This window comes from Corella eumyota, chromosome 2, assembly GCF_963082875.1.
Source record: "Corella eumyota chromosome 2, kaCorEumy4.1, whole genome shotgun sequence".
NCBI lineage: Eukaryota > Metazoa > Chordata > Ascidiacea > Phlebobranchia > Corellidae > Corella > Corella eumyota.
Window position 1 is genome coordinate 16,411,581 of NC_137491.1, and position 26,029 is coordinate 16,437,609.

General features: G+C 37.1%; 1 protein-coding gene across 1 annotated transcript in view; it reads left to right on the forward strand.

The window, feature by feature from the left end:
• The window catches only part of LOC145742526 (titin-like), a 65,302-nt gene that overhangs the window by 28,877 nt on the left and 10,396 nt on the right, over positions 1-26,029 (forward strand). The window contains exons 61-94 of the mRNA XM_082560303.1: positions 44-3,816; positions 3,900-4,006; positions 4,146-4,752; positions 4,842-4,905; positions 5,046-5,197; positions 5,319-5,457; positions 5,567-5,703; positions 5,789-6,017; positions 6,152-16,897; positions 16,995-17,244; positions 17,362-17,466; positions 17,665-17,887; positions 18,140-18,301; positions 18,409-18,615; positions 18,836-19,009; positions 19,263-19,385; positions 19,665-19,843; positions 20,027-20,144; positions 20,363-20,470; positions 20,728-20,907; positions 21,015-21,166; positions 21,296-21,437; positions 21,589-21,739; positions 21,972-22,123; positions 22,272-22,497; positions 22,652-22,909; positions 23,032-23,176; positions 23,368-23,493; positions 23,737-24,038; positions 24,247-24,458; positions 24,665-24,849; positions 25,049-25,249; positions 25,429-25,630; positions 25,883-25,980. Of these exons, the coding sequence (XP_082416429.1) occupies positions 44-3,816; positions 3,900-4,006; positions 4,146-4,752; positions 4,842-4,905; positions 5,046-5,197; positions 5,319-5,457; positions 5,567-5,703; positions 5,789-6,017; positions 6,152-16,897; positions 16,995-17,244; positions 17,362-17,466; positions 17,665-17,887; positions 18,140-18,301; positions 18,409-18,615; positions 18,836-19,009; positions 19,263-19,385; positions 19,665-19,843; positions 20,027-20,144; positions 20,363-20,470; positions 20,728-20,907; positions 21,015-21,166; positions 21,296-21,437; positions 21,589-21,739; positions 21,972-22,123; positions 22,272-22,497; positions 22,652-22,909; positions 23,032-23,176; positions 23,368-23,493; positions 23,737-24,038; positions 24,247-24,458; positions 24,665-24,849; positions 25,049-25,249; positions 25,429-25,630; positions 25,883-25,980 (20,335 nt within the window). The remainder of the gene's footprint in view (positions 1-43; positions 3,817-3,899; positions 4,007-4,145; positions 4,753-4,841; positions 4,906-5,045; positions 5,198-5,318; positions 5,458-5,566; positions 5,704-5,788; positions 6,018-6,151; positions 16,898-16,994; positions 17,245-17,361; positions 17,467-17,664; positions 17,888-18,139; positions 18,302-18,408; positions 18,616-18,835; positions 19,010-19,262; positions 19,386-19,664; positions 19,844-20,026; positions 20,145-20,362; positions 20,471-20,727; positions 20,908-21,014; positions 21,167-21,295; positions 21,438-21,588; positions 21,740-21,971; positions 22,124-22,271; positions 22,498-22,651; positions 22,910-23,031; positions 23,177-23,367; positions 23,494-23,736; positions 24,039-24,246; positions 24,459-24,664; positions 24,850-25,048; positions 25,250-25,428; positions 25,631-25,882; positions 25,981-26,029) is intronic.

Consider the following 26,029-nt stretch of genomic DNA (forward strand, 5'->3'; position numbering starts at 1 on the left):
ATTTTAAGTTAATTCTTATCTTTAATATATATATTTTTTGCAGGAGAGAGGCTGGTAGACGCACTTGGACTCCTGTTGTGACTGATGTTCGCAAACTTACCTGGAAAATCACGGATTTAATTCATAGAAACGAATACAACTTTAGAGTATTTGCACACAATAAAGTTGGCGCTGGAAAACCAACTGAAATGGAGAAAATGATGATGGCAGTGGATCCTTTAACAGTCCCGTCAGCTCCTGAAGAGTTTGCATTTACCAACGTTAAATCTAATAATATTTCTCTAGGGTGGAAACGACCAGTAAAGGCTGGTGGTTGTGCTATTACCGGTTACACAGTTCAATTAATGGACAAAGAACGTGAAAACTGGATTGAAGTTGTGCGTTTGCATTCAGAAACTGTTTTAGAAGTTTCAGGCCAGGAAGAAGGAAAGGAATATATGTACAGAGTTGCAGCCGTGAATCGAATTGGAACTGGTGAATGGGCTACAACAGTTCAACCAATTCCAGCCAAAGATCCCTTGTGTCCACCATCTATTACTATCACAAACGAAACTCCTCACGGACTTGATATTACAGCTGGATGTATGCTTTCTATTACAACTATGTTCAGTGGTGTACCAAGACCTAAAATAACATGGATCCAGTACGACAGAATAGAAAAGGTTGTTAGCGAAGTACCCAGTCGTGGTCTTGTATTAAGTACAGACAAAACTACAGCTTCACTGACAATTCCTGAAACGCTTAGAAGTGACAAAGGTAAGTATATTATTACAGCTGAAAACGACCAGGGTACCGCATCTACTAGTATTCCTGTTGAAGTGTTCTCAGTTCCCTCACCTTGTCAATTACCTTGGTCATTTGATAACGGAAAAATTGAAACCGTAACACTGCGATGGATTGCACCAAACGATAACGGTGGATCTGAAATTACCAACTACATATTAGAGATCAAAGAAACATGTAAAAAGTCCTGGACTAACTTGACTTCTACTCTTCAATCATGCAAGTATAATGTGACTGGGTTAGTTGAAAAAAGCGAGTATCTATTCCGAGTTTGTGCCGAAAACAAGATGGGAGTAAGCACTTGGCTTGTTACTGAACCTTACATTGCGAAATACCCTTTCGACCGACCATCTGCTCCGGAAATGATTCAGTTTGTTGATGTTTCAAGAAAGTCTATGAATCTTAAATGGATTGAGCCTCATGATGGTGGAAGCACTATTAAGGGATATTGGTTGGAAAAAAAGGATAGTCAAACCACGAAATGGACTCGTGTGACAAGAGATATAGCAAGGTCAACCGAGTATGTAGTTACTGTGGGCTTAACCGAAGGTTCCATGTACCAATTCCGGGTATGTGCTGAAAACGAGGCAGGTGTTGGGCCATTCAGCGTTCCTAGTGAAAGTAAAGTGTGCGAAGATCCTGTATCGGCCCCTTCTATTCCTCGCCAGCCATGTGTTAAAGACACCACGAAAAGCTCAATTTCATTGTCGTGGCTTAAACCAGAAAGTAATGGTGGCGATTCAGTAATAAAATACATTGTTGAACAGCAACAAGAAGACGAATCCTGGTCTCAATGTAACAGTGCAGAATTGGACCATACTGAATATATAGTTGCAAACTTACAAGATGGTAAAAAGTATAATTTAAGAGTTAAAGCAGTAAACCGTGGCGGGGAAAGTAGGGCAGCTAAATTTCCAGAAACTACTGCTCATGACATGATAGATCTGCCACACATCGAACTCGATTGTAGCGTTGTTAACGGCATCGTCGTTAATGCAGGAAGGTCATTCGAGATTCCAGCTAAAATTACTGGAAGACCTTATCCCGAAATTGCATGGTCAAAGAACGATGAAAAGTTATGCGAACACGTTGTTATCAAGAAGTTCCCAAATCAAGTGTTTAAGGCTTTAGTTAAGAAGAGCGAACGCACAGATTGGGGTGATTACAAAGTTACTGCAACAAATACAAGCGGAACAAAGATGTCAGTTTGTTCTGTATCGGTTCGCGATGTTCCATCTGCTGTCAGGAACTTTAAAATTAAAGCTGTCAGCAGAAACTTTATTGAACTTAAATGGGAGGCACCTGAAGATGACGGCGGAATGCCGATTACTAAGTATTACGTTGAAAAACGTGAAATGTCAATGCGATCTTGGCTTCCGGTTGGGTCTACTGAGCAATTTTCTATCAAAGCGGAAAAGGTGCTTGAAGTAAAAACTTACACTTTCCGTATATGTGCCGAAAACGAAATGGGTAACGGAGTTTACACCGAATCAGTTTCGGTATTATGCGAAGAGCCTTTTGTTGTACCGGGAAGGCCCGAACGTGTAAAAATAGAAGACAAGAAAAACACAGAATTGAGACTAAGATGGGCACAGCCACGAGACGATGGCGGGAGTGCTGTAACTGGATATATTGTCGAGAAACAAATAGACGGCCAAGAAGAATGGGTTTCATGTAACAGGCGCCCAATCAGAGATACCGAGTTCTTAGTTGACGAACTGGAAACTGGAATAAAATATTTATTTAGAATCAAAGCATGTAACGACATCGGTGACGGAGAGCCAGCGTTTACACGACTCACAGAAGCTAAAGAACCAGACAGCTCGCCTCAAATTAGTTTGGACGTCGGAGTAAAAAACACTATCCAAGTTCGATCTGGTTGTAGCGTTTACTTACCTGCTGTTATCACTGGTGTTCCAGCGCCGGAAGTAACATGGAGGAAAGGCGATTTAGAAGTCGTACAACGAGATGGGCTCAAAATCGTAGAAAAAGGCAATACTTGTGCAATTTATATCAAGGAGTGTCTACGTTCAGACGACGGATACTATTCCGTTACCGCAATGAATTCGCTTGGCAGCAAAGTTGGTAGATGTACTTTAATTGTACAGGACGTTCCTTCCGCGCCAATTAACTTAAAGTCATCAAAAGTAACAACAGAAAATGTTTTTCTTTCGTGGGAAACCATGGCTGATTTTGGTGGCACTGAGTTAATGAATTATGTCATTGAAAAGCGCGAAGGTAAAAACAAAAACTGGATTCTACTTAGTAGTACTGTTATTGATACTAAGTTTAAAGCAAGCAGGCTAACACCTGGAACCGAATATCAATTCCGCGTTGCCGGGGAGAACAAATTGGGAATTGGAAAGTTTGCTGAAACTGAAAAAATTGTTGCTAAACACATGTTTTCTCCACCTGATGCACCCTCCAAGCCAACTATTTCAGAAGTCGATGCGTCAAGTATGTTGGTGCAATGGAAACCTCCAAAGTCGGACGGAGGGTCTGAAATTGAAGGTTACTGGTTAGAGATGAAGGACAACGAATCAACACGTTGGAAGAAACTTAATCGTTCATCAGTGACTAAACCGCCTTTAGTAACCTGCGAATACCGCGCTCTCCAGTTGCAAAGAGGTCTCAAATGCAAGTTTCGAGTCTCCGCAGCTAACATGGCAGGCAGTGGTGCTTTTAGTGAAGAATCTGACCCGACACCAGCAGAAAATCCTATGTTTGCACCAAGTGCGCCTAAAACACCAGAGGTCACTGAAATTACAGCTGAGAGTGTATCTCTGCAATGGCAAAAGCCTGAGGCTAACAATAGTGAAATTATAGGCTATGTAGTGGAATATCAAAATGAATTTACCGGTGGCTGGGTTAAACATATTGTTGATAATAACGACGTTTTATCCACAAATAAAACAACAATAAATGGACTAAAAACTGGAGTAAGATATCAATTTAGAGTATGTGCCATTAATTCAGTTGGACGTGGCGAATTTTCCTCACCAACTGCTTCGATTGAGGTTAAAAACCAAATCGGTGAGTACAGTATAGTTTATTAAACGTAAGTCAATTTGTATTGTTTGAGATTAGAAATTATATGTTTATTCTTGTTTTAACAGTGGCACCTGTTATCACTTTGGATGTTGGAATTCAAAATTTCTTAGAGATTCGTGCCGGTGCTTCTATTAAGTTGTATGCTTCAATTCAGGCTACTCCAGCAGCCGAGGTAATTCAAATTGTTAATAAAATATAAATCAAAAAAAAAAAATTTATGCATATAACATAAATCAGGTATTAACATTGTGGCATAATATAAATAATATTGCATATATTTTAACATCTATCTTTTTTCGGGTTATCTTTAGACGACTTGGGAAAAGGATTGGAAAGAATCCATTTCCAAGGATGCTATTGTTAAAACCACTGACAGAAAATCAGTTGTCACTATACCGAAATGTGGAAGGAACGACAGCGGTCGTTACAGAATTGTGTGCAAGAATTTAGGTGGCACCAGAACCGCTTCTTGTAAAGTCTTAGTCAAGGACACACCGGGAGCTCCGGAAAATCTGAAAATCTCAAACGTCACGAAACGAGCTGCAAAAATTTCTTGGAAAGTTCCAAACAACGACGGAGGATCAAAAATTGAAACTTACATTATAGAAAAACGTCGAGGCGACGGAAGAAGCTGGGTCAAAGTTGATTCGTCGGTTTCAGCTACCCAATTTTCAGTATCCGATCTTCTAGAGGGTTCTGAGTACTTCTTTAGGGTGTGTGCCGTAAATTCGATCGGCCACGGGGTTTATGCCGTCACTGAGGAACCAATTGTTGCCAAGGACCCACTTTCTGTGCCTGACGCTCCATCGCATATGCGACTGATTAATGTGATCGGAACCAACGTTACTCTACGCTGGAACGTTCCTCAGTTTATGGGAAATTTACCACTCAAAACATACATCGTGGAAAGAGCTTCAAGTATGTTGAGTTACATTTTAATCTATTATTTCTTGTACCTAGTCATATAGCATGTTAAAAAAAAATTATAAATCGTTTGTTTAATTTAGCTGAAAACGTTCTTTGTGATGGTTCATCCCGACGCCAATCCCGAATAGTTGAAAATTGGACAAGGTAATTATGTCAGGCCATTAGTTCAACACGTTGGAAGAAACTTAAGCGATCTTCTTATTGCTTCGAAGCCATTAATTGCTAACCAACCAGGTGTTAATGTTAGTCTAAAAAATACCTTATTATCTATGTTTTTGTTTTAGTTGCAATCCAGATAAATTGGTTGACACTTCGTACACTGTATATGACTTGGAACCGACCAAAAGACACGTGTTTAGAGTTTTTGCTGAAAATAAACAGGGAATAAGTCCAGCTTCTAACACTGTCGGCCCACTTATTTGCAAGGAAGAGTTTTGTAAGTAGCTTAAATAAAATTTGGGTTTCAATCCTAAGTTAGTAAAAGTAGGTCTGTTCCATAGAAAATATAGATAGCAATTGTAATCATTACTGTTGAGTTTATTTTAATGTTTTTACAGCAATGCCAGCAATTGAAACTGTCGAATTTACTGAAGTTAAAGAAGGGTCTGTGCTTGATTTGGTTGCAACTGTTACTGGGAAACCACAACCTGAAGTAACTTGGAGATTGAACGACAGAGAGTTAAAATCTGATAAAAGGTAAAGTTATATATTGCGCAACTTGTAAAATTAACAAATTAAACTACTTAGTAAAAATTAAAAAAAATCGTTTTGTTATTTATTTAAAAAAAAAAATCTCTTTTTATAGGTTTACAATCAAAAGAACAGGCACTTCTTCAGACTTACAACTAAAGGATGTTCAGAGAAACGACAAGGGAATTTATTGCATAACCGCTAAAAATTCTGCTGGCCAAACTACTTTTAACGTTAAAGTCAACGTTTTAGGTAAAGTACTTACCAAATTTGTATTGCAATTTACGCACTTCTATATTGTAAAGTTAAAACTTACATGGAAATATTTTACATTCAGGAAAACCTTGTGCGCCTCAATTGCCAATTACTTATAGTGACGTCACTGATACCGAGATCACGTTGTCGTGGTGTCCCTGTAAAGATGATGGTGGAAGTCGGATCACTACTTACGTTGTTGAATCGAGGGAGGAAGATAGGGATTTCTGGCATTCGGTCCCTGCTACTAACGATATAACCACAACGGCAACTGGGTTGAAAAAAGGCAAGGCGTATTTGTTTCGAGTAAAGTAAGTGGAACTAGAAAATTTATGTGTTTATGGCGTTTATTTTAATTTTGCTTCTTTTTAAGTAATGTTTATAGTCACTTCTGGGTTAAATACTTTCATACTAATTGATTTATGATATTTATGTTTAATTTCAGAGCTGTTAATGAATACGGTTCCAGTGACTGGATAGAATGCGAATCTCCTTGTACTGCTCGCAATCAGTTAGAGGTACCTTCTGCACCTGGTAAACCAAAATGCATGGGCATAATGCGTGATTCTATAACCGTATTCTGGGATCCTCCAAAAGACGACGGCGGATCTATTATTTTTAAATACATTCTTGAAAAACGAACCCGTTCGAATAGAAAATGGTCCAAAGCAACAATTATACCGATTGGAGGTACTCAGTACAGGGTAAGGGGCTTGCATGAAGGGAGCGAATACATGTTTCGTGTTTTAGCTGCAAACGCGGTTGGCATAGGTGAATGCTCCCCAATTAGTGACCCTGTTTTAGCAACAGCTTATATGGTTCCACCAAGCTCCCCTGTTGTATCTGTAGCAGACACTACCAACACAACTGTATCTCTAAAATGGAAAGCACCTGAAAATGACGGTGGTTCAAAAATTAAAGGCTATACTGTTGAAAAACAAGTTCAGGGTGAGGAAATCTGGCAAAAAGCAACTAGCCATGAACATCGGTCCACTGAATTTGTTGTTTCTGGGCTTATTAAAGACACAAGCTATAAATTTCGAGTAAGCGCACTAAACCAAGCCGGCATTGGAAAACCAGGCTATACTGACGATTTTGTTATCGTTTCAGAAAAGCAAAAAGAGCCAGAATTTATCATTGGTGCATTTGTTAAAGATCAAATAGTAGTCAAGGTTGGGCGAGTTCTTCGAATTCCAGTGCAAGCAACTGGTCGCCCCTTTCCCGAAATTGTGTGGAATAAAGATAACGCAGAAATTCCTAAAGAAGCCCGTATTGGACAATCTGAAAACAATTTGGGATTAATTTTAAGAAATTGCCAACGTATTCATTCTGGAAGTTATTCTGTAACCGCTAAAAACGAGGCCGGAGAAAAGAAATTTAACATTGAAGTTGTTGTGCAAGATGTTCCTACTGCATGTATTGGACCTATTAAAACATCGAACATAACGAAAGATACCATTGGATTTTCATGGAGTTCACCGGAAGACGACGGTGGTTGTGCTATCACTAATTACGTAATTGAAAAACGAGAATCCTCTAGAAGATCTTGGACCAAAGTTTCAATGACTGTTACCAGAACGTCTGCAATTGTTCAAGGTTTGATTGACGGTGAATCGTATATGTTTAGAGTTTCAGCTGAAAACATTGTTGGAATTGGACCTGCTATTGAGACATCTGTTCCTATATTGGCCAGAGATCCAGTCACAATACCAGATCGACCTGGTGATCTTCGTGTAACTGATGTTACAAGATGTTCAGTTACTCTTGCCTGGAAGGAGCCACTATCGGATGGTGGCATGCCAATAACTGAATACATGATTGAAAAACGTTTGATTGGACAAGAACGATATGTACCAGCAACTGACAAGATGGTTAGAGATACCAATGTTACAATAACTGCTTTTAACGAAGGAGATAATTTCGAATTTAGGGTAAAGGCTAAAAACGAAAGAGGTCTCAGTTTCCCATCGTTTCCAACTAAACCAGTTGTCTGTAGGGACTCAATTGAACCACCTACTCTTAAGTTAGAGACAAGGCCGCACACTATTGTTCGTGTTGGCGAACCTTACCGAATCGTTGCATTGATCTCAGGTCGACCAACACCAAGAGTTACATGGGAATGCAATGGAAATGTTGTTTCGACTGACGAACGATATAAAATTAAAAACGACAACACAACTTCTGCATTGGAAGTTTACAAGGGTCTGCGAGAAGACAGCGGATTATATAAAGTTACTGTGGTTAACGACGGTGGGCAGCGTGATTCCAAATTTAATTTATCAGTAGTTGATAAACCAACACCACCACGTGATTTGTATGTCTCAGAAGTAACTCGTGAATTTGTTTATATCACATGGGCATCACCGCAGGACAATGGTGGCTCTACAATCTCGAATTACGTTATCGAGAAACGCGACACTTCCCGCATGATGTGGATTACAGTTAACTCAACAACTTTAAAACACGAATACAGAATCAACAAACTGGTCGAGGGAGGACGTTACATCTTTAGGGTAATGGCTGAGAATGATCAGGGCTGTTCAGATCCTGCAGATACCGACGAAGTTGTAGTTAAAGATCGATACCGTGTTCCGGACGCACCAGATGCTCTTTCTGTTAAAGAAGTTACTAAAGATTTTGTAAGTCTTGCTTGGACCAAACCGTATGATGGTGGCAAGGCAGTCTTTAACTATGTTGTGGAAAAACGTGAAACGAAGACTGAGAGATGGGTCAGAGTAACAAGGGAACTAATAAATGAACCTAGATATACGGTAACTGATTTGTACGAAGGAAATGAATACGAATTCAGAGTAGCCGCTGAAAACAGTATTGGAATAGGAGGACGGTCTCTACCCTCTAGCGCAATTAAGGTTGAAAATGCGATCAAAGTCCCAGGACCTGTAGTTACTCCAGAAGTGATTGCAATTACTAAAGATACCGTTACAGTAATTTGGAAAACACCAAGACACGACGGTGGATCTCCTATTATAGGCTACGTTGTTGATGTACAAAAAGCTGGCAACGAAACTTGGGATGTTAAATGTACACAAGAAACGCAAACCACAACTTCTTACGTTATTCCAGACCTAGTTGAAAACTGCGAATACAAAATCCGTATTACAACTGTTAATAAATTAGGAATGAGTCAACCTGTAGAAGTAAAGAAGACTGTGATTGTAAAGGATAAACAACTCGCTCCACAAATTTCTTTAAACGCAAGTATGTGTCGCGAGCAGACAATTAAATCTGGGGCTTCATTTACATTAAGTGCAAAAGTAACTGGAAACCCTTCACCTGCAGTAACTTGGTTTCATAACGACCAACCTATACCAAACGATCAAGAATCAAGGTTTTCTATTACTTTAATTAATAGCGAACATCAACTTACGTTAAAAAATTCAGTTCGAGCTGACACTGGTCGGTATGCAGTAGTTGCTGAAAGTGCAGCAGGCAAAAAATCAGCAGCAGTTTATGTTAACGTACTGGCTGTTCCAGGAATACCAAGAGATTTACAAATTAGCGAAATTACTTCCGAGTCGTGTTATCTTAAATGGAAAGCACCCGTCGACAATGGTGGAGCTGTTGTATCTAACTACGTTGTTTTGCGATACAATGTTGAAACTAACCTATGGAAACCTGTTGCTATGAACGCCAAGAAGACAAGTATTGTAGTGAAATACCTTACAGAAGGGACCCACTATAAGTTTCGAGTATCCGCTGAAAATCAAATTGGAATTGGACCTAACGCGGATACTGAAGAAATTCTCGCCAAGGATCAGACTCAAACACCTGGTTCAGTTAGAAATCTGAATGTTTTTGATATTGACCAGAACGAGATATCACTTGTTTGGGTTAAACCACAGCGTAACGGCGGATCCGAAATTACAGGATATATAGTTGATTATCTTGAGCTTGGAAAAGATATTGATGACCATTCTACCAGTGATGCTGGTTCTGTTGAAGATTCAAAATGGATAAATTTTGGTACAGTTTCGGAAAATAAATGCTCTGTAAATAACTTAAAAGAAGGATATCTGTATAAACTTAGAGTAAGAGCTGTAAATGAATCTGGTGAAGGAAGACCGGACTGCACAATGCCTGTTGCACCTAGACAAAAACTGTCTTCGCCAACAATTGAGATTGACGTGAAAACTTTGGAAGGTTTGACGGTCAGAGCTGGATCAACTTTACGCGTACCTGCTATAACTCGTGGCCTGCCCAAACCTACTGCCAAGTGGAATAGAGCGGATGGTACTGAAGTGGTTACCGAAGACAGAATAACCGTAGACACTTCAACTTCCAATCCACTGATGACAATACATAATGCTATGAGATGCGATACTCAGGAGTACACCTTGACTGTGAGCAATGAGGCTGGTATTAAGTCAGCTGTAGTTCACATCACTGTTTTGGATCGACCAACAATTCCAATTGGTCCGTTAAATATTGTTGAGATGACCCCAGAACATGCAATTATTTCTTGGCTACCACCAAAAGATGATGGCGGTGCTGTTATTATGAACTATTTGGTGGAAAAGAAAGAGTCGTGGAAACCTGTCTGGTCGGTTGTAAGTTCAAACAGTACCAAAACGAAATGTAAGATTCCTCGGTTGATTGAGGGTAAGAAATATCTTTTTAGAGTGAGCGCCGAAAATAGACACGGCGTAAGTGATTTTCTGGTATCAACACCAGAAGTTGCAAAGCACATGTTCGACATACCCGATGCTCCAAGCATGCCTTCAGTCAGCGAGATGACGGAGACAAGTTGTACTCTTCACTGGCAAGCTGGCGAGAGCGATGGTGGAAGTTCTATACTTGGTTTCATCGTAGAAAGGTTGGACAAAGATTCTGGCAGATGGACAAAGATTACACATGACCCATTGCTTGGATTTACAATGCGAGTAAAAGGTTTGTTTGAGGGCAAGGAGTACTCGTTCCGTATAACTGCTGAAAACAACGCTGGATTGAGTAAACCGTCTGAAGAAACAGATTTTATGGTTGCAAGAAAGCCAACTACCACTCCTGGTTTACCAATTAACCCTAAAGTTTCAGATCACGACCGATCTTCTGCCACAATAATTTGGAATAAACCATTAAATGACGGTGGAAGTGTAGTTATTGGATACCACGTGGAATGCCAATGCATTGACCTCAAGGCCTCACAAGAAACCGAAGTTAAGTGGGCTCGTATTAACCGAAAATTGATAGAGCGATGTGAATTTAGAGCACCCGGTTTAAAAGAAAATCGTGAGTATCGATTTAGAGTTCTGGCTGTTAACGCAGAAGGAGAAAGCGAACCTCGTGAGGTTACGGAAAGCACAATTATCAAGGACATTATTGAAGAACCTGAGATTATTGTTGATGCGTTTATGTGCGAAAAAATTACATTTAGAGTTGGCCAAACGGTTAAGCTTTCAGCTAGAATAAGAGGGCGTCCTGCACCAGATCTGGATTGGTTAAAAGATGGTCAAGTTATTGATTTTAACCGATGCGTAGTCGACCGTTCAGCAATTGGTGTTAGCCTTGTTGTTAAAGATTCGGAACGAACTGATCGTGGAATTTATCTTTTAAAAGCTAAAAATGTTGCTGGTGAAAAATTGTTCAAGTTCAATGTTAACGTATTGGACAAACCACTTGCGTGTTGTAACCTTAAGTCCAGTTACATTACTAAGAAATCTTGTGTAATCACTTGGGATCATCCCGAAGATGATGGTGGTACCAATATTATTAACTACATTCTTGAGATGAAGCAACCTACTCTACCTGGATTTTCTTCATTGGGTTGGAGTATTGTCAATTCTGGAGGTACAAAGAAAATGATAAAAGTGCCACTTGTAGAAAACAACGAGTATTTCTTCCGAGTATTTGCCGAAAACAAATGTGGTGTCGGTGCATGTGCTGAACTTGAAAAGTCTGTTATTGCCGTCGACCCTGTTCATGTGGCACAAGTACCCAGAGACCTCCAAGTACAATCTACTTCAAAAGGATGTGTTAAGCTTACATGGCTAAAACCAGAATGGGATGGAGGTAGTCCTATTATTGATTATCAGATTGTTGTCATGAAGCGAGGCACAAAAGATTGGAAAGAGTTTCGAACCAAGAAATCTGATTGCCATTGTAATGTTAAAGACCTGGAAGAGGAAAGCGAATATCGCTTTGGTGTTATGGCATGCAACAAAGCGGGCGTAAGCCAGGTTTGTGTTACAACTAAAACCGTGAAACCATGCGAAGTTGTTATACCGCCAACAGCACGAATCACCACAACAGTTACAAACAATGAACTGTTGGCAAGAGCTGGCTCGGATCTTGTTATTAATGCTAAATTAACTGGTTTACCAGTTGCAGATGTTTTATGGAAACGTGGGGATATTAATTTGTTTAAAACTGTCCGTGCAACAGTGAAAGTCTGGGATGATAACACACGCCTAACAGTAAGAAATCTTAATAGGCAAGATTGTGGACAGTACCGTCTTATTGTAACAAACGAAGGTGGTACTGCTGAAGAAACAGTTAACGTTAAGGTTCTTGACAAGCCTGGTGAATGCATGAAACCTTTACACGTGGTGTCTCTTTCCAGTGATCGCTGCACTGTTGCGTGGTCTCCTCCTGAAGACAATGGCGGATGTGAAATAACTGGTTACACTTTGGAAAAATGCGAAACTAGTCGAATGATATGGACCGTGGTTACCGATTCAGTAACTGAGTGCTCGTATCCTGTGCCAAGGTTATTGGAAGGAAACGAATACATTTTCCGTGTAAAAGCGGAAAACAAAATGGGTGTTGGACAATTTATTGAATCAAAGCCCGTTGTAGCCAAAAATCCTTTTACCGCTCCAGGACCTACTGATATACCGAACATTGTCAGGGTCGGAAAAGATAACGCAGTGATATCCTGGCAAGTTCCTGAAAACGACGGTGGACGAGAAATTACGGGGTACTACGTTGAAAAACGAGAAAAACAAGGCGTACGATGGACTCAATGTAATATCAAATCCACAACAAACAAAAAGCTCAAAGTTATTGGTCTGTGTGGTGGATATGATTATCAGTTCAGAGTAATAGCAGAAAACAAAGTCGGCATGGGCAAACCTAGCTACCCAACCAAACTCGTAACAATCCAAGAACCATTGGAATTATCTGGACCTCCTTCTTACCTTAAAGTAGTAGACACTACCAAAAACTCTGTCGCTTTGCGTTGGGGTGAGCCTAACTATAACGGAGGCTCCAGAATTCTTGGATACGTTGTAGAAACATGTGTAGATGGACTTGACGAATGGCGTAAATCCAACGTAGGGTGTGGTACACCTAGAAAGACCGATTTTACAGTAACATGTCTAAGGCAGGACTGTTCTTACATATTCCGTGTTTCTGCTGTTAACGATTTGGGCAAAGGGCATCCGAAGGTATTAGATGGTTCAGTTAAACCCTTGGAAATTCTTCAAGAGCCGGAAATTATATTGGACGAAAATACAAAAACTTCAATCGAAATTAAAGCAGGATATCAACTTAAACTTGCTGCAACCATTAAAGGAAGACCTAAACCACTTGTTAAATGGTCGAAGGAAGGCGAGACATTAGCTCGACGTGCTAACATTGACATATGTGATTTACATACAACAATGAATATTCTAGACTGTAACAGAAAAGATACAGGGAAGTATAAGTTAACTGTTTCTAATCCAAAGGGGACTTTGATCAAGGAATTTAATGTCAAAGTACTAGATGTTCCTGGACCCGTTCAAGCGCTGTTAGTAAAAGAGGTAAATACTGCTTCTGCGTTGCTAACATGGTCCTCACCTATTTCCGACGGTGGATCTGATGTAACAAACTACGTCGTTGGATTAATGGAATCAGACAAGAAAACATGGGCCATATCCACTACAGATTGTGAGAAAACGACGTATAGAGTACCCAAGCTAATAAAAGGAAAAGAGTATTACTTTAGAGTGATGGCCCAGAATAAATTTGGAGTAGGTGTTCCTCTTGAAACGTTAAGAGCTGTTAAGGCGGCTCAACCAATAACTGAGCCAGCAGCAGTACAAAAATTTAAAGTCACTGACATTACAAAGTCATCTGTTACTTTAACGTGGAAGGCCACAGAAAATAATGGAGGAAGCAAAATAACTGGATATCTAGTTGAATACCAAAAAGATGGCTCCGAAAAATGGATTGAATACAGAACTGTGACAGACACAAACGTTACGGTAATAAATCTTGTTTCAAACAATTTGTATAACTTTAGAGTTAAAGCCAAAAATGAATACCACAATGGACCCGAAAGAGAAATTACTGAAGTAGAGGTAAAAGAGCCTGCTGAAGCTCCCAAAATAACGGTTTTAAGCGAAGTTAAGGTGCGAGCAGGTGAAAAACTCTTCGTCGAGGCCAGAGTGTCTGGAAAACCTAAGCCAACAGTGTATTGGATGCGTAATGACAAGGAATTGATAGAAAGCGAATGCCTTTTATTGCAAAATACGGCAAACACTTCTTCACTTACGTTCCCTAAGGCAGAACGTAAAGATACAGACGAATACACTGTGCGAGCAGAAAACATTCATGGTAAAACACAAAGCGTCGTCAAGTTTGAAATTCTCGACAAACCAAGTCCGCCAGTGGGCCCGGTTGAGTTCAAGGATGTCAACGTTGATACTGTGACTTTGTGTTGGGGTCCGCCAGAAGACGATGGTGGTTGTCATATTTCAAATTACATTGTTGAGCAATCTGAGGTCGAACATCCAGGTTTCAGTGTTATAAGCAAGAAACTATCAAGAACCACTTTCCGTGTAAGTAAACTCAAGAAAAGCTCTTCCTACATGTTCAGGATTAAAGCTGAAAACAAATGCGGAGTTAGCAACATTTTATCTTCTTCTGTAGTTAAAGCAACTCATCCATTTACGCACCCCGGAATCCCACTTAATTTAAATGTGTTAAAAATTGGAAAGGAATCTGCTACCTTGGTATGGGATGCACCCGAGACGGATGGCGGTAATACAGTAAGAGGATATAATATTGAGAAAAAGGAGGCAAACAGTTTGTTGTGGACTCTTATCAATAAGAATATCGTTAAGCGCCGTGAATTTGTAGACTCGTCTCTTTTGGAAGGCATTGAATACCAGTTTCGCGTTCAAGCCTGCAACGCAGCTGGACCCGGATTATTTTCATCACCAACCAAAAGAGTATTGGCCAGAAACCAATGTGATGCACCAGGCAAACCAGAGCTTGTTGATGTTACCGACAGTTCTGTTGAAATATCATGGACACCACCGCGTAGCGTTGGAGGGTATAAACTCGTGGGATACATAGTCGATAAACAAAAGCTACCAAGCAACAAATGGTCTCGTCATTTGACAATTAGATCTCTTGACACAAGCGCTTTGTTGGAAAACTTAGATGAAGGAGAACAATATTGCTTTAGGGTGGTTGCTAAAACAACTGTGGTGCAATCTAAACCCTCTGATTCCTCTGACGCGATTGTTATAAGGCAAGTGAGTTCTGAGCCTCAAGTAACCTTAGATGAAACCTGTAACGACGGCTTGTCGGTAAAAGCTGGACAAGATATTGTTATTACGGCAAATATCTCCGGAAAACCAAAACCAACTGTTATGTGGATGTGCGGTAAAGAGCAATTAAAATCAACAAGTGATGGCGCGGTTGTAGTTAAAACTACCCGCCTCCAATCTTGTCTTATAATAAGGTCTTGTAAAATTTATCACTCTGGGAATTACGTGATATCTCTAAATAATGCAAGTGGAACTGCAACATGTACTGCTAAAGTTAGAGTTCTTGACATTCCCGGTTTACCACAGGGGCCTTTAGAAATATCAGACGTACTAGCTGACCGTGTGAAGCTTACATGGAAAGAGCCTTTGGAGAATGGAGGTTCTACAATCACGAATTACGTTGTTGAAAAACGACAAAGATCTCGACCAACTTGGGCAACGGTTAATAGCATGGTTACGGATACGGAATTGTTGATTGTAAAATTGATACAAAATCATCAGTACGAGTTCCGTGTTTCCGCACAAAATAAATTCGGAGTTGGTTTTTCGCTTGTTTCCGCTCCAGTTATTATTAAAAATCCTTTCACAGTTCCTTGTCCACCAGAAGCGCCTTTGATAACGAAACAAGCAAAGGAGATGCTAAAGGTGACATGGAAATATTCCACAGACGATGGTCGTAAAGAAATTATCGGATTTTACTTAGAAAAAAGAGAGACAAAATCTCTGCAATGGAGAAAAGTTAATCGTACTTCGACTATGGATCGATCGATTGAACTCACAGGTTTATGTGAAGGAGTGGAATACGAATTTAGGGTTAGGGCTGAAAATATTGCTGGGGTAAGTGAGCCAAGCTCTCCCTCGATTCCTGCTAAAGCTGAAGATGTCAAATATCCACCAGAAGCACCAGGTTTTCCCAAAGTTGTCGACACCACTCAAAGTAGTGTTGATTTAGTTTGGAACAAACCGGCATCGGATGGGGATAGTCCAATTACTGGTTATGTGATTGAACTTGCCAATCCTGAAACTCCTGGCAAATATACTCGTGTTGGAACAACCTTAAATACAAAGTACACGATCACGAGTTTAAAAGAAGGAACTGAGTATCACGTTCAAATTAAGGCGATTAACTCGATAGGTGAATCTGAAGGAAGTGTTCTTGAGTCGGTCATTCCTAAAGAAATACTTGAGCGACCTGATTTTAATCTCGATGCTTCGTTTTCCAACTCTGTTGAACTCCGTGCAGGAGGAACTCTTCTTTTGAGATGTGCATTTCGCGGAAGACCAGCTCCGAGAGCGAGTTGGACAAAATTTGACGGCGATCTTCCATCAAACAGAGTTCAAATTAAAAATTCCGATTGGGATAGTGTTTTTACATTACCAAACTGCAACCGCGAGGATTCTGGTAAATATTTTATTTCACTGGAAAACAGCAGCGGCAGAAAATCAACAACAGTTTCAGTGAAAGTGCAAGATACTCCAGGGCAACCGGAACCTATCCAGTTTGCTAAGGTCAGCAGTGATTCGATATCAATTAAATGGGACGAGCCTTTAAACGACGGTGGTTCCGAAGTCATTAACTACGTTGTAGAAAAAAGGGAGGCTACTCGTAAAGCTTGGGCATCGGTGACCAACCAATGTGCTCGTCCATCTTGGACCATCAATAATTTAGAAGCAGGAAAATGCTACTTCTTTAGGTAAGTTTTTATAAAAACAACATACCTATATTTTCTTTATTAAATTAGTGGTATAAATCAAAATAAGTTTATAAATATACGTTACTTTGCTTTGCAGAGTGATGGCTGAAAACGAATACGGTATTGGAGTTCCCTATGAGACATTTGATGCAGTTAAAGCAACTGAAGAACCGGGACCTGTTCAGTCCCTTGTTGTCGTCGAAACAACAAGATCAACAGCTTTGGTTGCCTGGCAAAAACCACTGCATGACGGGGGGAGTCGACTTAGAGGGTATGATATACAAATTTCGCCCAAAGACGACGATGATTGGGAATCGGTTGCGGAAGTCCAAATTCTCAGTTATAAAGTAAGTTTACATTCAACACTTTTAAAATTGAATTTTATGTTTTACGTTTTCTGTAATCTTTTTATACTTTTTAATAATTTTTGTTGGACTTTTTTGTTAGTACTTTTTTACTTATAGTTTACTGGTTTAAAACGGGATGCTGAATATTCAATTCGTGTAATGGCTATCAACGAAACTGGTTCTAGCCAACCTAGAGAACGGAATTTAGTTGCCAAAGATCAGGTTGAACATTTTAGTGTGAATTTTATATTACGTTACCAAGACATTCTTCTGTTTAATTTTAGATTTTTTTAATCTATAATAAGCTTTACGACATTGCTTATATTTTATATATACTCGCAATTTTATAGAACAATTAAAGTATTACCATTTATTCTCTAAGTCGTTTTTAATTCGATTTACTAATATTTATATATCTAGACCACGTCACCTGTTTTTGATCTGTCTGAATTTCCGAGCTTAATATACCGAGCAAAAGAAGGAACGCCAACCAAGTTGAAGGTACCAGTACAAGGGTATCCTCAACCAACAATCAAGTGGTTGAAGAACGAAGAAGATTTGGAACAAGACACTCGCATAAGTGTGGAGGATACACCCATATCTTCTATGTTACTTATTAAAGAAGTAAAAAAAGAAGACGAGGGTATGTTAAGTATTGTACGAAAAAAAAACTATTAAGTCTAATGCAAATTTCTAGGTGTTAATGCTTCGAACTACCTATATAACTATTACAGTATTAGCCTTTTGGGTTAAGTGTGTATGGAAGGCTATAAAAAGATTACTCATTCTTATATATTTTATTGATACCTCATTGTTGTTGTGCATATGAAAATGTAGTTTACCCATCATTTGCAAAATGTATTTAAAATCACCCTGTATTTGCAATATTTTGTAGGAAAATACACCATTACTGCTTCAAATGCTGGCGGAAAGAAAACTGCATTTATTAAAATGTTGGTTGTGGGTAAACCAGGGCCTCCCCACGGTTCTCTGCAAATTAGTGAACTGTCTGCTGATTACGCTGTCCTAACATGGAACTTACCTAAAAACAACGGAGGTATTTAAAAACGGTTATTTAAGTAAACCTTTTTTTTTGTAATTTGATTGTTCAATTTTGTACGTCTACCCAACGAAAGAAATTTACATCTTACTTGTAATTCCTAGGGTCAGACATCACAAACTACGTTGTCGAAAAACGTGACGTCAACGCCGACACGTGGTCCCTGGTGACGTCATCAGCCGAACGAACAACTTGTATGGCTAGTGGTTTGATTGAAGGAAACGAATATATTTTTAGAGTTATGGCTGAAAATCGATACGGAGTTAGCAGTCCGATTGTCTCGAGTACAATTGTTGCAAAATATCAATTTAGTAAGTATTTGATGTTGTTCATTATTAGTATTACACATCTTATATTTTTAATATAGCTTTCAGTGGTGCACTGTTATGATATAAATGTAACATATTGTACGTGTCCAAAACGTAAATGAAAAAGGAATAAATGTTATCTATTTTACGTATCTAATAGTCAAAATTTGTAACCCAACTTTTTTAGTCATTTTTACTCAAAGTAAAAAATTGTTTTTTAAAGAAACACCACACGCACCTGCTTCCCCTGACATAAAATCTTGTCATCGGGATTCAATTGTTATTGCTTGGGAACCACCTCGTAAAGACGGTGGATCTGAAGTTCTTTATTACATTGTTGAAATTAAGGAACGAAATTCTATCTTGTGGAAGGAGTTAAGCAAGTGTTATAAAACTGGTATGTTATGAACTCTCAAAAAACTTTTTGTTAAAATAAAACATTTTTATATTTTTGTGTTCTAATAGGGTCTAAGAGTAACTTGGTTTTCAGCTTATATTTTTAAAATATTTAAGGAGGAAAATCGCTTAAATTTTTAATATTTTAAAGCTTTATTTTATACTGAGCATAGGCTCTTATTGTTATTTACTACAAGACAGTATACTAGTTCACCTTTTTTAAATGTACCAAATTTTGTTATATTGTTTTTAAGGTTGCACTGCCCACAGTCTTACAGAAGGTTTGGAATACCAGTTTAGGGTTTATGCAATTAACCAAGCCGGGAAATCTGAACCATCACAACCCTCTGAGATTAAATTTGCTCTTGAACCAGTTGGTAAGAACAAAAACTACTATGGATAAAAAATTACAACTTTAAATATTAGTAGTAGGCATTTTTGGTGTGTTAACACAGAAAGTGTTTGAATTTTTCGTAAATAAGGTACGACGTATTTCTTTCATTATATGTTTTTTTATTAAATGTGTTTTTTGACTGTTTTTCATTGAAAGTTTGTTTAAAATTGTATTTGGCACAATTCATGAATTCATGTGTTGAGATTGCTTAAAATAACAAAACTTAGAATTAGTTTATTATTATAACTATTTACATTTACAGGTTCACCTACTAAACCCATAGTTTGTGATTCGACGGACAATAGCATTAGTTTACAATGGGAAAAACCTAAATTTGATGGTGGTCACACTCTTGCAGGGTATGATGTTGAGAGACGTAACTTGCCCGGAAAAAATTGGATCAAATGCAATTTTGGAAGTATTATGGATACTACATTCAAGGTATTGTGTATAATTTATTGATACGTTTACTTAGTTAAAGCTGTATTGGTTATGAGGTTTAATTTTTATTAAATTCCCGTTATACCTGAATGGATTTAATTTTGTGTTTACTTTATTTACAGAATTGTTTTTCAATTTCAAAACAAATTAAACATGTCATGGATTTAAAACTTTGTTTTTTAGGTTGATCGGTTAACTCCAGGGTGCAGATACGACTTTCAGATTAAAGCCAAAAACACAGCTGGTGCAATTTCTGAACCATCTGAAAATACTGGACCAATAATTTGTCAGGAAGATTATGGTTTGTTTTTAAAAAACTTACAGATTCAATGTTTTTAGATCATAAAAATACTTACTTTTGGCCTCGGAAATCTCTTATAGATTACTTCTGTTTAAAAGGAAAACTTAATCTTGAAACTGTTTTCAACATTTAATTTAAAAAAATGGTTATGATTTCCTAAAATTTTACTTAGTTAATAACAATAGTAGTAAAATGTATATATCTTCTGTTTATTACAGAGCATCCTAACGTTATTTTGGACAGCGCTTTAATCGATGGTTTAATTGTTCGTGCTGGCGAAAATATTCAGATTAGTGCAATCACATCTGGCAAACCTATTCCTGAAAGTAAGTAGGCTACAGTATAAACTTAACCAACAATATAGCTTCTTGTATAGTTTAACGCAATTGTTGTTTACTGTTTAAAAATTTTTTATATGGTATTGGGTAAAAACTTTAAACATTCATATTCGTTGTTTACTTTTTAACAAAAGATCCGTAAAATGTTCTAACAACGAAACAAGCTCTTGACAACAATATATATTTTATTTATATTTTTATAGATGTTGTAAAAATATTTCACATTTTATTTTATTCTTTAATAGTTAAATGGAGTCACATAGACAAAGAAATCATTGCAAACGAAGACGTTAAAATACAACGCACAGCTGCTCAATCCACCCTTATTATTAAAGACGTAAAACTTATCAACGAGGGCGATTATGTGATTACTGTATCTAATCACTATGGTTCAAAATCAGCGACATGTAGCGTTAAAATATTGGGTAAACCATAATATTTTATTTAAAATGCATTTATTTTGTTACTTTAAAAGCTTTTTGTACTTTATAAATGTGAATTATTCATTAAATTTTGTCTTTTTTATCTTTAGATAAACCAGGTCAAGTAGCATCAATAACTTGCAACGACGTTACTGGTTCATCATGCCAATTAAAATGGTCTGAACCATTAAAAGATGGTGGCAGTAAAATAACCAACTATCTGGTTGAAAAACGAGAAACAAGTCGCCTGTTATGGACTACAGTAATACTTAAATTCTTTTATTAAACATATTCTCTTTTTTGCTTAAATTAAATGACTTTAAAAAAGTTATATTAGTCTTGGATTATTTGTCGACTACTAAAATATAAATAAATGTTGTAATTTTAATAGGTCGGAAACACACCTGATTGCAATATAAAGTGTAGACGTTTAATTGATGGAAACCAGTATGTGTTCCGTGTTTCTGCTCAAAATAAATACGGGCATGGTAAACCAAAAGAATCAGAACCAGTGGATTGTGAAGACAATTTTGGTAAATCGCTTGTTTTATACACTTTAAAGAAAGGCCTTTAATATAAAATAAACTTAATGAAATGTCTAACCTATAGGCTAACAGAATATTTGGCTGTTCAAATAAATATATGGAGTTATATTGATGTACAATTCCAAATTGTTTTTTTTAGTTGTTCCTGACGTTCCTGGCAAACCCGAAGTTTCGAAAATTACCAAAAATTCGATGACTGTTATGTGGACACGACCAGAAAATAACGGCGGATCAGAAATCAAAGGTTATCATCTTGAACGACATTACAAGAAATCTATGAAGTGGATAAGGTAAAAATAATATAAAAATCATCAGAGGCAATAAATTATGTTTATGTCCAACTAGGTCGAATAAAAATAAAATATATTGGTCTCTTTATGATCTAATTTAATATTATTTAAAAATTTCAAAGATTTAAATTTACTATCCTAAAAGTGCAATTTACTATTTTACCTTTTTTTGTTGGTTAATAAGTTTTAAATTATTGTTACGATTTTAAAAATTTACATGTTACTGCTTTAGATGTAACCGTACCGTGATTAAAAATAGCAGACATGTTGTTACTGGATTGATTGAGGGATATGAATACGAGTTTAGGGTTTCTGCTGAAAATAAAGTTGGTGTTAGTAAACCCAGCCCCGACTCAGACTTTTATACAGCTAAAGACCCGACATGTAAGATTTATTTTTTACTACGTGATATTATCCACTATTTAAAAAGGTTTAAGACAATTTTAAAATGTTATATTAAAGCAAAATTTATTTGGAAACTTTTTGTGTTTGTAAAAATATTATTTTTTTGAATTTTTAAATATGCTATTAGATATACCCGAAGTACCAGGCGTGCCAAAAGTCGAAGACACTGCAGCTACCAGCATCAGTCTCACTTGGTCTAAACCGAGTTACGACGGTGGTTCTCCGGTCACGGAATACGTGTTGGAAATGGCCACTGAAAAAGATGACGTAACTGAGAATTTTGAACCTATTAAGTCAGAAATAACATCAACCAAACATACTGTTACTGGATTAAACACCGACACATTGTACAGGTTAGTTAGTGGATGTAATTAAAAGGTGGTTTTTAGTCACCTAGGCTTATACTTGTCTAATTTTATTTTTTTTTGATTATTTAATAAATTTTACCAATTGTACAATAATTCTTTATACCAAACTTTGCAACAATTTTTGTAATTTCACAAACAGATTTCGAGTTCTTGCCGTAAACGAAAACGGAGAATCGGAGCCAAGTGACGTAACCGAACCCACATCACCTGTCGACGTAGTAGAAGTTGCGGAATGTGCTTTGGACGCCGACACAAAACAATCTCTCACCGTGCGAGCCGGGGGTTCGATTCGACTTTTTGTTACGATTAAGGGCAGACCGACACCTACTGCTACGTGGAAGAAGGAAGGGGGATTTCCCGAAAATAGATGTACTGTTGATACAACTTCTTCGTACAGGTAAATTAGTTTTTGTTAAAACACATTACACTAAAAGTACTTACACTTTTATAAAAAGTATAAGCGAACGCGCATTTTCATAATAACTTTAAATTTATATTTTGGTAACACTTTTGTTTTAGTCTACTGGTTATTACTGACTGCAATCGCAACGACGCAGGAAAGTACGAACTATTAGTTGAGAACTCTGCTGGATCAAACCTAGTTGCAGTTAGGGTTAAGGTGCTTGATACACCTGGACCTGTTGAAGACATCATCGTTAAAGATGTGAGAAAATTAATTCTGATTTTAAATATGTATATTTTTGTGATACCACATATTCAATAAGTTCACTGTAAAATTTAATTTAAACTATTTTTGTGATACCTCGCTTTCATTACGTTTACTGTAAAATTAGATTTAAAATATTTTTGTGATACCACAATATTCATTAAAAACGAATTTGCGATCCTTTTTAGGTAACAAGAAGCAGTGCTTATTTGTCTTGGAATGTTCCGCAAAACGACGGAGGATCTCCAATTCTTAACTATATTGTCGAACGACGAATTTCAACAAGAAAAGCTTGGTCAACTGTTTCGTCAGAGGTTTGTTATTTGAATTAAAATACTTTTTCTTTTAAAAAAAATTTTCTCTGTTTTTTTTATTTAACTGTTAAAATTTGTAAATTTAACAATGCTTAATAGCGTATTAAGCAAACTTACCTCAAGACTGCGTTAAGAAGTTTGCGTTATATTACGATACCGTCTTAATGTTAATCTTTTAGTATCACTTCCAGGGTTATCCAGGATATTTTTTTAACAAGCTAATTTTGAAAACTTGTTTTAAAGGTCCCAAGGGCTTGTTTCAAAGTGACACGGTTGTCAGAAGGGGAACAATACTTCTTCCGGGTTCTCCCGGAAAATAAATACGGAATAGGCGAACCGGCGGAGACCAAAGATGTGACAACAACCTCTGAGGTTCCCGGCCCACCGAAATCACTTGATGTTGTCGAAATTACTAAGCAAGATGCTAGTCTTGTGTGGACAAAGCCCGAAAGTGATGGCGGTAGTGCCATAACAACGTACTTGGTCGAGATGCAAAGAGTTGGAATGGAAACCTGGGTTACTAAATCAACTACTTCAGCTCTAAAGTAAAAAACTTTTATTCTAAATATTAGGTTTTTTAATAAACTGTATATCAATATAAAGAAACTACAATAATAGTGTGGTGTTGTCTTGTTGCAATTATTGTGTTTAACAACATAACAATTGTTTATTTAACTTTTTTTATAATTTAACGTATAGCTTATTAATAGACAGATTTTTTTTAATATTTACTGAATTTTGATTTTCTTTCAGGTCAACTATAACCGATCTAAACGAAGGTGCGACGTACAACTTTAGAATCCGAGCTAAGAACACAATTGGTGCTGGAGAGCCTACAGAAACATACAAGCCACTTGTCGCTAAAGATTACGTTTTCCGTCCAAGTGTTGATATAAGAGAACTGTATCAAGGAACTATAGCCGATAAAGCTGGTTCAGATATCAAAATTAAACTACCAGTTATAGGTATACATTTTTATTAATACTTTAAGTAAACAACTTGCTATAATAATTTTTTGAAACAAATTAAACTACATTTTATAAAATATGTAAATATATAACTGTTTATCAAAAATAAAATAAGATTCAAAATTAACGTCATTCAAGTTGTCAACATAAACTTATAAATTTATGCTTGTTTTTTTTTAAATTTTACTTAAATTATTTTTCAGGAAAACCATTGCCAACCGTTCATTGGACAAGAAACGGTTCTAACATCCGTGAAACACAACGTGTTAACACAGAAACCTCAAACGGTTTTACAACACTAAACATTAAGGAATGTCAGCGTTCTGATGCTGGCAATTATCAAATTATCGTTGAAAATTCAGTCGGCAAGAAGACAGTTGAAATTACGGTTTGTTTAAAAATTGTTTTCCTTTCAGTTAAATCTCATAATTAATATGCGCTACTTAATCTTTATATAGCAATTTTTGTAAAGGCATTTAAACGTTTGATGCGTATAAACTTATCCAAACAAGCTTCACCAAAATAAAAATGTAATTTTCTAATTTATTTTAAAATCAAATTTTAAACAAAGATATGCACAATTTCAGGTGACAATTTTTGACCGTCCAAGTCCACCAAGTGGCGCTATAGAGTTTTCCAACGTCACATCAGACTCATTGACAATGACTTGGAAGGTTCCAGAACAAGATGGAGGAGCTCACATTAATAATTACGTTGTCATGAAAAAGTTTAAGGAGGAAGAAAAATGGTCAGAAGTCGCTGGTACGGTTACCAGAACAACTCTTAAGGCAAGTTATTGATTTGATTTTACATTGTGAAATGTTTCTTTAATTTAAACTATAAACTTGAAGATTTAGAAAGTATCGCTTTATAACTGCACATTTTTACAATTTTGTTAAACTTGATCATAGCATTATTACAATATTGTTGTTTTTTTCGCTTGGTTAACGTTGGTTTGGTTAAACAGGTTGGACGATTGACCAAGAACCAGGAATATTACTTCAGAGTATTTGCCGAAAACCGATTCGGTCGATCCGAACCTCTTACCTCAAAGTCTGTACTTGTACAATATTCATTTAAACATCCTGGTATGCCTGGTCAACCTGAAGCTGTTAAATGCACACGAGACAGCATGCTCCTAAAATGGACTGCACCGCAAAATGATGGAGGTCTGTTAAAAATTTAATGATTGTACAAAAGGTTTTTTTAGTTTAAGACTTTACTCTTTGGTGTTAGTGTGCTTTTCGATACTAAACTTATATTAAAAAGTCTAAGTAAGGTTTCTAATTTGCTGCGCTTACGCTGAAGAGTTTTTCATGAAAGATTATTTTGAATATTTAACGTAATAATTCATATGTAAACCTAAACTACAGTCTTTTCTATTTTATTAAAAATGTGTATGCAAAATTTTTTTTTTGTAGGTGGAAAAATTTCAGCTTATTATCTCGAAAAGAAAGATAGAAACTCAATTCTTTGGACACCTGCTGCCAGGGGTGCTATTCAAGAAACAACTTACAAGGTAAAATAACAACAAATTCTTCTTTTGTAGCATAAAAAATAATGACTTA